Here is a 17,579-nt window from a genome sequence, read left to right as displayed (position 1 = left end):
TTTTAGTTAGAAATAGTTTGGCAACATTCTTTAAGTCCCAACGGAATGGGTAACTCAGGCAGAAATCATTGATACTGAAGCCATGAGGTAAAAAATAACTGAGAAACTGGATATTCACAAAGCATCAACACACAGATTACAAACTAAATGCAAACAAAAAATGAACTATAATAATGGGGACAATGGGCACCTCAACCAATTTACTAATGGCACAACCTAGATATTATATGCATCCTGATGGGATATAATATGAAATATGCCTATGAAATATTCTCACCAAAACTAGTTAATCTGAATTTAATCAGCCTTGATCTTGATACCTAACTTCCAGGTTATAATAAATAAAAAGAATCAAGTTAAATACCACCACAACATGGGTGTAGATATTAAAAATAAAATCTTTAAAAATAAATAAATAAAATACCAGAATGAAATGTTTAAAAATCATGAATATATAAAAAAAAAAAATCTACAAGGTAACAGGTATGTTGAACTAGTATCTTCAAAAAGCCAATCTCAGGCACCTGGGTGGCTAAATCGGTTAAGCCTCTGACTCGGTTTTGACTCAGCTCATGATCTCATGGTTCTTGAGATCAATCCCCAAGAAGGACTCTGTGCTGAGACCACAGGGCCTGCTTGAGATTCTCTCTCTCTCCCTCTCTCTCTCTCTCTGTCCTTCCCCGCTGGCCTGTGAGCACGTGCACTTTCGCTCTCTCTCAAAATAAATAAATTTTACAAAAAGTCAACGTCACATGAAGAAAAAAATGTGAGTGGGACGGTTCTAGATTAAGATAAACGGATGTAGTGTGTTTGTGGTACAATGGGGAAATTGCGGGTTATTGGAAGACTTTGAATACACGCTGTATGATTATTTTCTTGAATGTTTTAATGTTATTTTAGTTATGTGGTTACTTTTAGAAGATGAAGGCTGAACTATTTAAGAATGAAGTATCATGGGGCACCTGGGTGTCTCAGTTGGTTGGGTGTCCGACTTCAGCTCAGGTCATGATCTCACAGCTCGTGAGTTTGAGCCCTGCATCAGGCTCTGTGCTGACAGCTCAGAGCCTGGAGCCTGTTTCGGATTCTGTGTCCCCCTCTCTCTCTCTACCCTCCTCCACTCATACTCTGTCTCTCTCTGTCTCAAAAATAAACAAACATTAAAAAAAATTTAAAAAAATGAACTATCATGTCTTTTAAATAAGTCCGTTCTTACATATGATAAAATATTAACAACTGTCGAATCTAGGAGGAAAATCAACATAAGATCATTGTTATTCTCTCAGCTTTTCTGTATGCTTAAATTTTTTTATAATAAAAATTCAGGAAAAAAGAAAAAGTTGGAAAAAGTTTTAAAGTTCATCTTCACTTTCTTCTTCCTGTTTATCACAGTCTAAAGGGAAAAAAATTAAGTTAACTGTAGCACTGTGTAGTTAGGCTCAGACTCTTGCAGAGATGGGGTTGATCCAAATTCTTTACACATTAGCCATGCAACTCTGAGTGAGCTAAGAAAAACTCAGAGTTTTAATCTAAAAATATTGAGATAATACCATGGCACATGACAAGCACTCGACAAATGCCTTTCCTTTCTCCCACCAAACCCTCAAATTTTATTTCCTAAGCTGTTGTGGCTGACTGCACACTGACTTCACAAGTATCTGCTCCAAAATAAATGTTATTGGGAGTTTTTTGTCTGCTTGCTTGCTTGCTTATTTATTTATGTATTTATGTGTGTATTTATTTTTTATTTATTTATTTATTTATTTATTTATTTATGAGGGGAAGAAGAGAGCACACACAAACAAGGGAGAGTGGCAGAGGGAGAGAGACTATTAAGCAGATTCCACACTCAGCAGAGAGCCCGAGGAGGGGCTCAATCTCACCGCCTGGGCTGAAATTAAGAGACGCTCAACTGACTGAGCCACCCAGGTGCCCCTTGTCTGCTTAGGTTTACTTTGATGATACTAAATAGTTAACCCAACCCTGGGGCACAGCTGGTGGGAATATAAAATGGTACAACTGCTATGGAAAACAGTATGGCAGTTCCTTTAAAAAACTGGAAGATTACCATATGATCCAGCAGTTCTACTTCAGGGCACATACCCAAAAGAACTGAAAGTAGAGACTCAAACAGATATTTGTACCCATGTTTATCACAGCATTATTCACAAAAGCCAAAAGGTAGAAGAAACCAGGTGTCCATCAAGGGATGAATGTTTAAACAAAATGTGGTATATACCTATAATGGAATATTCGGCTTTAAAAAGGAAATTCTGACACCATGAATGAATCTTGAAGACACTATGTTAAGTGAAATAAACCTGCCACAAATGGACAAATACTTTATGATTCCACTCATACGAGGAAATGCTTAGTCAAATTCAGAGGCAGAAAGTAGAATGGTGGTTGCCAGGGGCTGTTGGGGCTAGTGGGGAGGAGAAAAAGGGTAGTTATTCTTTAATGGGTATGCAGTTTCATTTTGGGAAGATAAAAAAAGTTCTGAAGATGAATGGTGGTGATGGTTGCACAACAATGTGAATGTACTTAATGCCACTGAGTTGTACACTTAAAAATGACTAACATGGTACGTTTTAGGTATATTTTACCATAACTTTTTAAGAAGTATTTTTTAAAAGGAGTTAAGCAATATGTATATATATGTATATATATCTATATGCGCACATCTACTCCAAAAGGAGATATACCAAATCATTAATGAGTTTGGGACTACGGCAGATTTTCACTCTTTAAAAGCATACATATAGGCATTGGTGAAACTTTACAGGCATTATTAGTTCCATAATGCAAAAAGTTTCTATCCTACTTATTTTGGGGTGAAATGACAGATGCTGGGAATATGCTTTAAAATACCAGTTCAAAAAATAAAAATAAGTGGAGGAAAGGAAACGAAACTTGAAGTGTTAAATGTTAACTGTCAAAGCAGTGTGAAAGGTAGACTCAGAATTCATTATATTGTTATGGTTTCTTTTGTATTAATTAAAAATTTTTCATGAGGAAAAAATTAAATTTTTTCAATCTACAGTTCAAGAGTAAATAATATGTACAACACATTAATGTACCTTGAAAAATAAAAATGTCTGAAGTTATAAAAATATTAGTTTAGTTAAGAATGCACTTTTACCACTGATTCTCCTAATCTCATACACAAAGATTTTATGTAAGCTACAATATTTCATAATTCTTTTTACTCTAGCACAAAATAAGCATCCTTATTTTTTCAATACTCTATTTTAAGTAGTTTATGCGTAACTTGGAAGTTTAATTCATTTAAGGATGGTGAAAAATAGCAATTACCAAAATAACTACACCTCGAAAATAAAAATTTCTTTCAAAAAGTTAGTATAGGCCATACTAAATACCAGAAATTCCCAGAAACCAGGATACCAGTAGAAAAACTATACAGGTTATACCTATCTGTAAGTTCAGTGACATGAAATGTCTCTGTTGTGTTAGATAGGAAAGAAGAGTTAGGAGCTAACATCTGTTATAAATGGGTGCTATGTGCTAGATTCATGTAACTCTAACAACCACACCGTGAAAAAGGTATCTCTAGAAAACAGATAAGTTGGGCTCAAAGAGATTAAGTGATTTCATCAATGTTCCAAAAATAGGAACACATCAAAATAAGGCTAAAATTTAAGATCTAGTTTTAAAAAACATAACCAAACAATAGAGAGAAACAGAAACAGAAATTCCATCTTTCATGTAACGAGGAGATACTGTAACTGTAACCTGAAATACAATGTATAAAGGCAGAAAACCAGCTGATGGTAGAATGGTAAACAATTTAGCATAATGGAAGAAGGTTAATGTTAAGTCCTACAGAGATAATAGCAAACAATCCTATTTACCATGCAGTACCCTTAGAAAGGCTTAGAAATTGGAGTTGCTAGGGGTGCCTGGGTGGTTTCAGTCAGTTGAGCATCCGGCTCAGATCATGATCCCAGGGTCATGGGATTGAGCCCTGAGTCAGGATTCTCCCCTGAAGCCTGCCTGAGATTCTTTCTCCCTCTGCCCCTCTCCCCCACTTGCACTCTGTCTCTCTAAAATAATGAGAAAAGAAGGAAGGAAGGAAGGAAGGAAGGAAGGAAGGAAGGAAGGAAGGAAGGAAGGAAGGAAAGAAAGACAGAAAGAAAGACAGAAAGAAAGAAAGAAAGAAAGACAGAAAGAAAGAAAAACTGGAGTTGCTAGGAGAAGCAGGAGAGCAGACTCAACCCCCACCCCTCCCATACACACACACACTCTCACCCTCCTCCCTCTCTGTCTCTCCTAAGGGAATGAGAGGTATGATCTCCAGCAAAACTGAATCAGAATGGCTCCAGGTTCAGGTGCATCCCACACAGAAAAAGGAAGAAGTGACATATTCATATGAAAACAGGAAGACTAAATGAAAATCCAGAAACTGAATGGTGAAACTTACAGTTTTCTTCCTTGATCCAGCATTAGAGTCTTACCATCTAAACTTATTACCTCTGCCAATCCCCTCATCTCCATTATTCCAGTTATACAGATGGACAGAAAAATGAAGGACCTTTATCTGAAGAAATTGAAAACCTTGTCACCTACTACCCAGGGAAAAGAAGATAAAATATGGGAGGGGTGTCCAGCTGGCTCAGTCAGTAGAGCATGTGACTCTTGATCTCAGCAAGGTTAAGTTTGAGCGCCACTTTGGGTGTAGAGATTACTTAAAAATAAAATCTTGAAAAACAAGATAAAACATGGGAGTTCATTAGTCACTAAGCCATGCTCATGCATGCCCAGTGAGCTTTCAAATCAGCTTTGAATGTTCCTTGAGTATGAAGGAATGGCTAAGGATCACGGAGAGCTGCAGAAAGCCTCCAACAAAAAGAAAAAGACCAAAACCAACAACAACAAAAAATTTTTAGAGGAACCAAAAATAATACAAGAAACAAAGAAATTATAATTAATATTCTTGAAGAGGTAACAGAAGTGCTACACCCATGAAAAAAGAACAAGATGCTACAATACAGGATCAAAGAACAAGAGTTCATAAAACATGGTTTTAAAAGAGAGCTAAAATTTAAAAATTCAATGAAAAGGTTGAAATCTCCCAGATCACAGCAACTTTTTGAGATCAAATTTCTCAACATCAACACTGGAAGCTAGGCAATTCGGGAACACCTCCAAACTTTTGAGGGAAAATGATTTCCAATATACAAACCTCTCAATGGCCAGTCAACTGTGAGGGTAAAAATAAAATCCCCCCCCCCCAAAAAAATTATTTCCAACATACACTTCCACAGTAATAGTAGAGGAAACCAAAATGAAGGAATAAACCAAAAGGAACACATAGGATCCAGAAAAAAGGGACTCAACAAAAGTGAAAGAAATTCTCAGAGTATCAGCTAAGGGAAGTCCCAAGATGACAGCTTTGCAGCAGGCCTAAAGAGAAAACCAGACTAAAGCAGGAAGAAAGACAGCTACAGAAGAGATGACTACAAGAACAAATAGAACTGGTAAGTTTATCTGACAGATCTGACCATGTGGAAAATTGTACTGAGAAGCATTTTATGGAGCTGCTGGAGGGTATAGAAAGATTTTGCTAGACAAAACTAAACAAATGAAAAAACAAGGCATGAAAAAATGTTATACAAGAAAATGAAATTACAGTAAACTATGCCAGCAGTGACAAATATTTGGCCATAATGATGAAAACTCTAAAACTGAATTTAAGGTAAAACTGTGGAATTAACAATATTAGAAAGATAGGGGAAAGTATAGTTTGAAAAGTCTTCCAACATCACTGACATTTACATACCTTAAATTATTCATTTCTAACAGACTCCTGACTATAAAGAACAAACTGACGGTTATCAAAGGGGAGGGGAGAGGGGTTAAAAGCTTAAGGAGGGCACTTGTGATGAACACTGAGTGATGTATGAAATTGTTGAATCACTACATCGTATACCTTAAATAAATAGAACACTGTATGTTAACTGGAATTAAGATAAAAAGAAAAATAACTATTATTCAATTCTTTAAGAGTCTCTATTTTCATTAGAGTTAAATTCTGTATACTTTCAAGGCAAACATTCTGTGAAATGCTCTGGTTTTATCTTGAGATACTTTACAGAATCATTCTAAGGAAAAAAAAAGTTAATAAATGCAAAGCAAAAACACTAACAAAAATTAGAAGATCTATACAAGTTTTACTGCTTACTTGAATCATTAAAGCACTTTGTTATCTAATAATACGTTTGTTTTGCTCTTTGCTAGAATATAATTCTAAATGTCAGACACTTCCAGCACATGTCCATTTTTTACCTTCCACATTTACCAATTCAAAAATTTTACCAATTCAAAAATTTATTCACTCCTACAGGAAGATGGAATGTGAATTCTTCAGCAGATTACCTCTATAACCAAATCTGGTTATTTTCTAGTTTTAAAAATTTTAAATGTTTTGCACATCTCCTTTTTATAAGAAATAAATTTAACTTTCACATGATGACTCAGGCTATCATGGAAATCAGCTACCGCACTATGACCAGATGGCCTCACAGGTTTTAGGTGCATAAGGCATCAACCTTTATGCTAAATGGGCTTGAACTGCCACATTTTTGTTATTCTGTTGTTTATCACTCTTAACTTTCAAATCCACTGTCAATGATCCTTACTGTGTCTGGACTAATCCACTTTTTAATTTGCTATGGGGTTAAAAAATCATCATGTTTCTGACTCAAATAACATTGACTAAGTGGCCTGCCAAGGCTTTTCATACACAGTTTCATTTAATCCATGTAATTCCTGTTAGAATGGTAGCCAATAAAAAAAATTAGTTCTCACTAAAGACTTAAAAAAAAAAAACAAAAAAACACCCCAAAACCAAACCTACTACAGTACAGGAACTTAACTGGTAAATGGGGTAGTGGGCTAGATTTTTTGGATTTTTGTTGTTGTTTGCTTTTTCAGGGAAGATTCATTCTATTTTCTTTGCTTAGATGTCTTTATAGCTCATTTCCTGTTCTGATTCAGATTGTTCAATCATGAAGCTATGGGATAATTGGGGTCACTGAACTATCCTATGTGCTATCCATTAACTATCCAACTTAGAGCAACACTAGAAAGAGTTATATATATATATATATATATATATATATATATATACAACACAACAGACCTAACCACTCACTAAGATTTTTCTAAAGTAAACTCTAAGCCCAACCTGGGGCTTGAACTCAAGGTCCTGAGATCATGCATCACATGCTCCACCGACTGAGGCAACCAGGCGTCCCCCCCCCACCCCCCCCCGCGCCATCCACTCACTAAGATTCTTATATTAAAGCCCACAGAAATGAGAATTGGATTACAAATTAGGATTTTCATATTTGCAATTATATTTATATTGAATTGATGTATGTAATCTTGCTATTTTAATAACAGTTGCTTAAGAGTTTTCTTAATTAAAATAAATTTGATTTAGTTAAATCTGAACTTTAGAAGGATAAGAGTACTTCTTAAATTAAAAGGGAAAGATTTCCACCATTAAATTTATCAAGACACTGAAAAAAATTCTTCTCTTTGATTTTTAGTTTTTTCTCAGTAAAATGGCAGCATTTCTCTCTCAAAAAAAAAAAAAATGAAAATCGTACAATAGTGTTTACATCTAGTCATACGTAAAAACCCTACATAAATCATGGAAAAACATGTTCCCCACATTTTAATGTAGCAGCTATCATTCCTCATATTAAAGCATAATATAAGCTGTGACCTTCAAAAGGAGGAGCCTAAACGTAAAAGACTACAGAAATTTCTCTTTAACAGCCATTCATTTTAAGGGCCATTTTTATGCTCCATATTTTAAGTTAGACTTGTGAAAGAATGTTTACTTCTTTATTTTCAGCCATTCCAATACACTGACAAATGTTATACCCCACATTCACTTCCTCATTCAAAGAATTCAGAAGAACAAATACACTGTTTACATACCACAAATAAAACTAATACCAAACTGCAAATGCACAGACTTTCAGGCACTTATAACTTTTCAAGGTAACCACTAAAACAAAATGGCTTTAAAATACTAATCATATTAAAATTCCAGAGCTAATAGTATAAATTCCATCCTCAAAACCACTTTCCTAGAAGCAACACAGTCCAAAACTGAGAGAACTTTACTCAGTGCCAGAGTTCCTGATGGCTATGCTTAGATGTCGAGGCTTTGCTATAAGCAAAACAGCAGGGAAGAAGTAACCCTGTTACTACATACTCCTGTGCAGCATTTTTAAAAACTGTGAAAACTGCCACTCAACCAGAATTATTCATGATTTAAGCTACAATTAGATCAGCAATGCTAAAACTGCTTGACATGTCGTTTTTCCTAAGAAACAATGATACTTTCACAGTACATTTTCAATGTATATTTGTAATAAACGTCATTATATGCTTTAGTCTTTTGATCACATAAAAATCTACTTTTTAACCAGTCTCCATGTTGTGCCACCGTCAGATCACTATATATCAATAACGAAATAAGTAGGACCATCTATTTTAAATAAACACTTTCGGAAAATTATATGGCTAGCCTACATTTTAAAAGAAAACTGCCTAGCCCTGTCTGAAACGGACGCTCGTGAATTTGCCATTTTCTGATGTTAAAACATTTTGCAGTCACTTGATCTGACCAAAAAACGTCAACGCTCCTGATTTTATCATTTGCTGCAGGAAAAAAGAATATGGCTGAAAATTCTCTCCGAAGGGTGGTGGCATTCCAAAGAGGACCCCAGAAAACACTTGAGAATACGGAGCGGTGCGGAAGGTACCTTATGAAACAGCACACTTCGGGCCCTGCACACTACCTCATTTCCCTAATAGGGATGAAAAGCTCGGGCCTCTGGTAGCTTCCAGCTGACGCCAATGCTCTCCACACCCCTTTTTTGACAGGATTTTCTGGCGCTGGAGCCTGTGTTCACAAATACGAATTCCGCGATCACGTCTAAACGGTCTAAATAATCAAGAATCTTTACCAGACCAAACCCTTCGCGATCCCATCACCTCCCATCTCCCTCCGTAGTCCAGCACACCTAAGCGGGTACTCTAGACCGAATTCTACAAATCTTTCAGCGCATTAACTGGGAGATAGAAACAATATTTAAAAATGAGAGTTTCGGGCATTCCCCTCGCTGCAACTGAAATTACAGGCTCCATTTCCTGTCCCCAAAGGGACTGCAAAATCGTCCGCTGAGAACGGGACGCCTCCCGCCCCCTCCAGGCTGGCGCCCGCGACCGCCACACTCCCCCTGCCCGGGCCCCGCGGGCGCGAGGAGGTGGCGGGGACGCGGGGACCCGAGCGCCCTCCCCTCCCCCTCCCAGCGCCGGCACCCACCTCGCGGCAGCGGCTTCACCTCCCCGTTCTCCTCCCGGGCGGCCCCGCTGGCCTCGCCTGCCCCGCCGAGGCCGTGCCTCCTCCTTTCCTTCTCTCGTTTCTCCTTGGGTCGGCGCGGCTTGGCGTTGGCCGAGGAGGTGGCGGCCGGGAGCAAGAGATGGTGAGGCTGAGCGTGCAGCAGCGTAGGAGGGACCAGCAGTTTGCGCGGCACCGGCTGAGATGAGGAAGCAGAGGCTGACGAAGGGACCGCGCCAGCGGAAAAAGAGAAACTGCTCCGAGCAGAGGACGGGGAGGGGGCAGCAGACAGACCGGGAAAGCTCCAAGACGCAGGGCTGCCATAGCTCTGAGGCGAAGGTGCCGCCAGCGGCTGCAGCTGCCTGCTGTTCCCGCCGCTGCTCCCTTCTCCGTTCAGTCTCCTCGGCGCCTTCTTCTCCTCAGTCCGGACCTTCTTGGCCGACAGAGGACCTGGTGGGTCCCGGAATGGGGGCTGCAATTTGCCAAACGGTTCTTTCTCCGAGACGGCAGCGGCAGCGCCGTGCACGGGGCTCGGCGGTTCCGCCATTTTGCGCTCCTGTTGTATTTACTCTCCTCGGCTCCCGGGCGCGGGGCAGGGGCGGGCCCTCAGCGAGGGGCGGGCGAGGGGCGGGGGAGGGGCGGAGCGGACGGGCCACCGGCGAAGCCCTCCATTGGACGAACCATGCTGAGGGATCCCTCTGGGAGCCAACCAAAGGCGCGAATCTGGAGCCGAAGAGGCAGGATCGCCAAGCGGACCCGTTTTGGAGGTCACAGCTCCTCTGGGCGCGGCTTAGTGGCGGAGCTTGCCGTGAGGGGAGGGTCTTCCACTTGTCGCCAGCGTGAACTCTGGTGCCCCGTGAGTGTTCGGAATGGACCCCCAAATCTGCCCCCGCCAGGTCGCACTCGACTCTGTTTCGACGACTTTTTTTGTATCACTTTCTCTTCCTTTTTGCCTTGGGGTCCCTTTGGTCCCTCCCTTTCTCTTCGCTCTCAGAAATCCGAGTTTCGCAGATGCTTAGCTCAGAGGAGAAAATTTTGTGCGGAATTAAGTCCTTCCTTCTGTTAGGCAGTTGAATGGGAGGGACCAAAAATCACTTGGTGTCCTGACAAGATTTGTTACAGTTGCTAAGATCGTCAGCTCTAATGCTTTGAGGGAGATAACTTCCTGCAAACCCAGAACTTTCGGATTTCTTCCGAGCTCGAAGGTAAGACCCCCTGGAGAATTTTTCTTTTAAACTTTTATGATACACCCGTAAAGATCTTAATTTTATTGCAGTTGTTATAAATGAACCTTGCTAAGAAAAATCCGTTAGCGATATTTATTGATGTTTGAAAGGCAAAAAAAATTTTTTTAACTGTGAAATAGTGGTTAGCATCCTGAGTGTTCCATGTTTTATAAGCGTGTGTTTTGATTTCTAGCTTAGAAGATAAGGAATTGGGGGAGATGAGGTACAGTAGTACAGTTGCAACCGAGGCGAGGAGTAAGATTTTAATTTCACTTTGAGGTTTCACAGGAGATTAACAAGTCAAAGGAACAGACGCAAAAATAAAAGTCAAATCAGGAAATGAGCAGTCGGAGAATATTCTTAAGTCTTAAAAGGAGCCCCAAGTTACCTGTAACTTTTTGGAAAACAGTTAAAAGTAACTTTCCAGGATTATCATTTCTTGTGACCATATGAAATTGGAATTTTTTGTTTTCCCTTTTTTGTTTGTTTAGAATACTTTGGAGTCAAAATTTAATAGTGGTCCTTTTTTTAGGTGCCTCAGATTTTTAAAATAATCAAAGTATTTACTTCCTTTAATACATATCAGTGAAAGAAAGTGAAAACTTAGTGGTTGCAATTGATTGTCAGCATATGTATTCACGAAAAGGAACATTGGTGGAAAAGCAGACTAAGAGGATGGGGCTGGAAATCATCAGCTACTAACTAGCTTTGAGACCTCCGTCACAATTCTTCATCTGTCAGAGCCTCTGTTTTAGCGGAATAAATTCAGTTATATGATCACTAAGGTCTCTTCCATGCTCTAAACTTCTGCTATATGCAAGAAGCTTTACAAAGTCACACTGAAACCATTACAATTAGAGTAGCTTCTTTTTTTTATTTAAAAAAAATTTTTTTTTAGTGTTTATTTATTATTGAGAGACAGAGCATGAGCATGGGAGGGGCAGAGACAGGAGAAGACACAGAATCCGAAGCAGGCTCCAGGCTCTGAGCTGTCAGCACAGGAACCTGACACGGGGCTTGAACTCACAAACTGTGAGATCATGACCTGAAGTCAGATGCTTAACTGACTGAGCCACCCAGGCGCCCTAGAGTAGCTTCTTAATTGTTGACCTTCCAAGCGCATAAATGTGTCCCTTGTGTATGGTAATATGGTAATTGGAAACTTGTGCCATTTATTTTCTCATCTCCCACATAGAAGTCTAGGATGTCTAACTTTGTAAGGGCCCAGCTACAATGTACTCTCACCTTCAGGAATTTTTTTCTGCTTGCACTATATATAGTCTTTTATACTATTATGCACTCTTATCAGTCCTAACCTTAAATTTGCAGAGCCTGGGCAAATGTGGCTCAGAGGCTCACGTGCCATGTGTCTAAACATTTAAGTTATAAATCAAGATAACAAACTATTATAAAAAAAATATTCTGGGGCACCTGGCTGACTCAGTGCAGCATGCAACTCTTGATCTCAGGGTTTTAAGTTCGAGCCCCACATTGGGTGTAGAGATTATCTAAAAAATAAAATCTTAAAAAAAAATGTATTCTATTCTAATACATGATGTATCTACTGAAATAATGATCTGGAAGGCCAGGTTTAAATTTAGAACTCTCAGATTTCTAGCATTCTCAGATGCATCCCATTCTCTTCCCATTCCCAGCTTCTTCACTTACCACACCAGAGGAAACCTTGCACGTGTGCATTCAACATGTCCAAGCTTATGTCCACATCCTTCACTTCCTGCAAATAGTGATGTCTAATCAGCACAGCTCTGTCTGCCCCCTGATCTGGGCACACATGGTCCCCTGATCTTATGGACTCCTTACACTTTGCAATTGGAGGAAGATCCTTCCAGGTAATTCAGTTTGCACTATTACCGTTATCAGGGTTCAATTAACTGTTTTCTTTCCTGTGTAATCAACCATTCTCTTTCAACTAGATCATTCCTTATAATATTAGGAGAGAATTCCCATCACTGTCACCAATTCCTGTTGGCTTAATCTCTGCTGCCTTGCTGAAACCATCCACTTTTCTCCATGCCCATTGTTGGCACCCTATTCAAAGTACTGCCCCCTCGCACCAGGGTAACTACACTGACCTTTGTTGTGATTTCCCTATATTCTTGTTTTCTCAAATCTGTTCTCCATTCTACCCAGAATGCTCTTTTCAAAACCTAAATTTGGTAATGTCTCTTTCCTTGCTTCACACCTGCCAGTGGCTTCCATTGCTTTTAGGATAAAGAGCAAATCCTTAATGTGACCTACACACATCATGATCTAGTACTTTCTTCTGTATCAAGGTAAAAGCTCTTTAGTTTCTAGAATGCACCATGCTATCTTTCAACCTAAGAATATCACATATGTTTCCACTGTGTGGAAAGCTTTTCTCCTTACCTGATGCTTCTGTGATGGTTTGGATAATGAGCATAATGGAGGCAGATATCATGAATACCTCCATTATTTCTAACCTGCATGACTTGATGGACAGTGGTACCATTCACTGAGCTAGGAAACATTGGAAAAGGGACAAGTTTGGACTACTTCCTGACCTTGGACCTGATGAACATGAGATGCTGGTGAGAAATCACTTCCTTTGGATCTCAACTTAAGCCAATTCTCACTTGTTTAGAAAGCCTACCTTTTCTTCCCCATCAAGACTAGATTCCTTGTTTGTTCCTGTTCTTTTTATCCCCATTTCTTCTGCTTTTCATTGTTGTTATCAACTCACTGATAATCTTTCCCACACCTTTTCATTCTCTCCTCTATAACAAGCTCTGTTGAAAACATACCCCATATACCCTGCTTCTCCATCTTGTTTGAAACCTTGAGGACACAGCCTGTACATTTGAAAGTTGTTTCTTCTCAGGGCGCCTGAGTGGCTCAGTCAGTTAAGTGTCCGACTCTTAATTTCAACTCAGGTCATGATCTCACATCAAGACTCCACACTGGTCTTGAGCCTGCTTAAAATTCTCTCTGTCCCTCTCACAGAATTTCAGGTTGTTAGTACTCTTTCAAAGTCATGTCAAAATCCCTCCCTTCTATCAGATTTTGTGGTATGGCTGTATCATCCTTCACTGACTTCCTGGTCATTTTGCCACACTTAATGAAGATTTTGATATTTTGCTTATGTTCATGCCCTGTACCCTTCAGCCAACATTTTAACTGACCTCAGCGTCCACACTTATGAGCCATCCAATATTCTTGCCTCAGTGTTTCTTCTAGGACTTGCATTTCCATCCTGTTTCAGTCACAAAATAGCCCTTTCCTGATCCTTTTCATCACTCTTCCATCTCTGAAATCCTAAACTATAGTGTTTTAATATTCAGGTTCCTCATTCCTCTATACCATACCCTTCACTTTGACCTCAGCAGTACTCCCAGACTCTAGATCTTTCTTTTTTACCTAATTATGATTGCCAAATAAAATATAGGACACCCAGTTAAATTTGGATTTCAGGTAAACAATGAATAAATTTTTAATATAAGTATCCCCCTACAGAATTTGGAATGTATTTATACTAAAAAGATCATCTTTTTTTAATTAAAAAAAATTTTTTTTAATGTTTATTTATTTTTGAGAGAGAGAGTGCAAGGGGAGGGGCAGAGAGAGAGGGAGACACAGAATCTGAAGCAAGCTCCAGGCCCTGAGCTTTCCACACAGAGCCCAACACAGGGCTTAAGCTCATGAACCATGAGATCATGACCTGAGCTGAAGTTAGATGTTTAACCCACTGAGCCATCCTGGTGCCCCTAATTTTTTTTCTTAATGTTTATTTATTTTTGAGAGAGAGAGATACAGAGTACGAGCAGGGGAGGGTCGAAGAGAGAGGGAGACACAAAATCTGAAGCGGGCTCCAGGCTCCACGCTGTCAGCACAGAGCCCAACACGGGACTCAAACCCATGAACTGTGTGATCATGAAATGAGCTGAAGTCAGATGCTTAACCGACTGAGCCACCCAGGCACCCCAAAAATAATCTTTATTTATCTGAAATTCAAGCTTAACTAGATGCCCCTTTTTAATTTTCTCAGTAAATCTGGAAGCCCTATAGTAATCCATCCTTTCTATACTTTCTTCACTCTCCAGCCTAGAGTCTATAGTATGTAATTGGTAGCATACGTTTACTAACACCTCAGTTCCTCACACTGTAATTCTTTTCCTCTCCATGCTGCTGGCAACGTCTATACCTGCTCTTCTGTAGCCGGCCTGAGCATGGTTCCCTCTTTTCCGTTTAAATGTTTGGCATATGTCCCTGCTCTCGATCTCACTTTGCACACTTCTTTGTGATAGTATGCATCACAGTGTCTTCTGATAGCTCACAAATGCTGACAGTTCCCAACTTCCCACCTGCCTTAACCTTGTATCTGATTACTGACTCTTACCCAGATGCCAAGCGGACATTGCCACCAGTGTGGCCACAAATACCTCCGAGTTCATACCACCCATTCCCATCCTCCCCTGTGTCATTTCCTACATTCCTTACCATTCAAGCTACAAACTTGGGAATCTTTGACTTCTTTTTTCCCTCCTCCTCCACATTCAGTGGGTCACTGTCTCTAGCCAGTTCCTCTTCATTCTTGCTGCTGCTTCTTGCCTTCAGGCCTCAAGCCATCTTGGGTTTTGTCAATGATTTCCTTACGAACTGGTCTGTCTGCGTTCAGTCTTGCATCTTCTAAACTATGCTCCATGTTGCTACCAAATTGTATTTCTAAAATGTAAATCTGGAGGTGCCTGGGTGGCTCAGTTAATTAAATGTCCGACTCTTGATTTTGCCCCAGGTCATGATCTCATGGTTTGTGAGTTGGAACCCTGCGTTGGGCTCCATGCTGACAGTGCAGAGCCTGCTTGGGATTCTCTCCCTCCGTCTCTCTCTCTGCCCCTCCCCTGCTCATCCGCTCGCTCTCTCTCGCTCTCTCTCTCAAGAATAAGTAAATTAAAAAAAAAAAAAAAAAAAACCTTTAAAATGTAAACTCAATTATCCTTCAGTCTCTTCAGGAATTCCCTTTTGCATATGGAATAAAAGTCAGTTTTTAGTATAGATATGAGCCATTCTTTTTTTTTTTTTTTTTTTTTTTTTTTTAAATTAACGTTTATTTATTTTTGAGACAGAGAGAGACAGAGCATGAACGGGGGAGGGTCAGAGAGAGGGAGACACAGAATCTGAAACAGGCTCCAGGCTCCGAGCTGTCAGCACAGAGCCCGACGTGGGGCTCGAACTCACGGACCGCGAGATCGTGACCTGAGCCGAAGTCGGCTGCTTAACCGACTGAGCCACCCGGGCGCCCCAAGCCATTCTTGATATATAACCCCACCACTATCTTTCTAACTCTCTTACAGCTTCCCTCTCTTTCATCTATTCTGAACTATGTGTAATTGCTAAAAGAGTTGCACTCCCTGTCGCCATGTGCATTCTGTTTCCTCTGCCTGGAATACAGTAATAAAGCTCTGCTTGCCCTTTCAGATTTAGTTTAAATATCTCCCTTGGCGGTGCTTCCTGACTGGTCAGTGAGAATTGAGCATCCCTTTGTGCCATCATCATTCTACATAGGATCATTGGTCTCTGCTTTTAGCCTGTGAGCTCCTCTTTGGCAGAGATAATGCAGTATTTATATTTGTGTGCATAGTATCTGGGATGGTCAGTGCTCAATAAATGTATATTGAAAAGACCTGTGTAAAGTGCAGGTTTGTGATCTTTATGGTAAGATGGGGACCTGGGGCTACAAACATGAATGCCAGATGGTCTTGGTGCATTCAAAAATAATAAAAATAAGGCAAGCTGAATGTTATCTAGTAAGAAGTGGGGAGGACTGTGGAAAACTAAGAATACTTGCCTTATCTACAAGGTACATTTGCTTCTCAGCTCTAACTGATTATTTCCGTATGGAAATGCAGTGGGCCTACTTGCTAGATATCTAGATTTTTTTAAAGTGAAATTTCCTAAGAAGCTGTGTGAGCCAAACAAAACTTATCAGGCGTGTAACCCAGTGTGACTTCTTATCTAGAAAAGAACAGCTTAGTTTGGGTAAGGTAGCTTTTGAGAGTTTCATTTGTTAATCCACAACCCTACCTTTGTCAGTTGCTGAAATAGATGCTAAGTAAATGCATTTGGCCCTTGAATGACATAAATGTCAACTACATGGGTACACTTATGTGTGGATTTTTTTCAATAACCATAGTACAGTGCTACAAATATTTTCCTTATTAGTAACATTTTTTCTAGCTTACTTTATTATAAGATTACAGTATATAATATAAACAACATACCAAATATGTATTAATTTACTGGTATTGTTAAGGTTTCTAGTCAATAGTAGGCTACTAGTAGTTAAGTTTTTGGGGAGTCAAGGTTGTATGTGGATTTTTGACTGCAAAGGTAACAGTTAGGACCTCTAGTCCCCGTATTGTTCAGGAGTCAACTTATACTCAGGTTTCCAGCCATAATGTTTGTTAGCAGAGCTTAGAGCTGCCTGCTGCACCTCTTAGAATCTGGTTTCTGTATACATGATGCCCTCCCAGTATTCCTGAGCTGAACTATATTTTCACTGTGCCAGTACACTATCCTCTGGCGTTGTCCTGACACCCTTGGCTAAAGGTCTTTGTGCTTTATAAAACCCCATATTAACCTTAAAGACATCTCTTCTACCAGTCTGGCTTGGACATCTCAAAGCCCTGCTTCTACCACATTGACCTGCTCATCTTTATGTGTCTTTCTGACTTGAGTTATTGCTTGTAAAGAGTGGTTCTGTGCTTTAAGAAAGCCTGACCTTTTCAGCTACCATGTTGTCAGTTCTAATTTAGTCTACGTCTAGTACAGGGGCCAGCAAATTTGTTTTCAAAGAGTCCAGTAATAAATATTTTAGGGTTTGCAGACCACATGGTCTTTGTAGCAAATATTGTTTGTTGCACAAAAACAGCCATAGATAGCATGTAAATGAATGGGTGTGATTATGTTTCAGTAAAACTATATAAAATTAGGAAGCA

General features: G+C 39.8%; 1 protein-coding gene across 1 annotated transcript in view; it reads right to left on the bottom strand.

Moving 5' to 3' along the window:
- RSBN1L (round spermatid basic protein 1 like) overlaps nt 1-9,969 on the bottom strand; it is a 65,272-nt gene extending 55,303 nt beyond the window's left edge. The window contains exon 1 of the mRNA XM_042965196.1: nt 9,365-9,969. Coding sequence (XP_042821130.1) covers nt 9,365-9,926 — 562 coding nt within the window. The 5' untranslated portion in view covers nt 9,927-9,969. The remainder of the gene's footprint in view (nt 1-9,364) is intronic.
- Between the last annotated feature and the right edge of the window lie 7,610 nt (nt 9,970-17,579).

The sequence above is a fragment of the Panthera tigris genome, chromosome A2 (assembly GCF_018350195.1).
Source record: "Panthera tigris isolate Pti1 chromosome A2, P.tigris_Pti1_mat1.1, whole genome shotgun sequence".
Lineage (NCBI taxonomy): Eukaryota > Metazoa > Chordata > Mammalia > Carnivora > Felidae > Panthera > Panthera tigris.
This window is presented reverse-complemented; position numbering and strand designations above follow the sequence as displayed.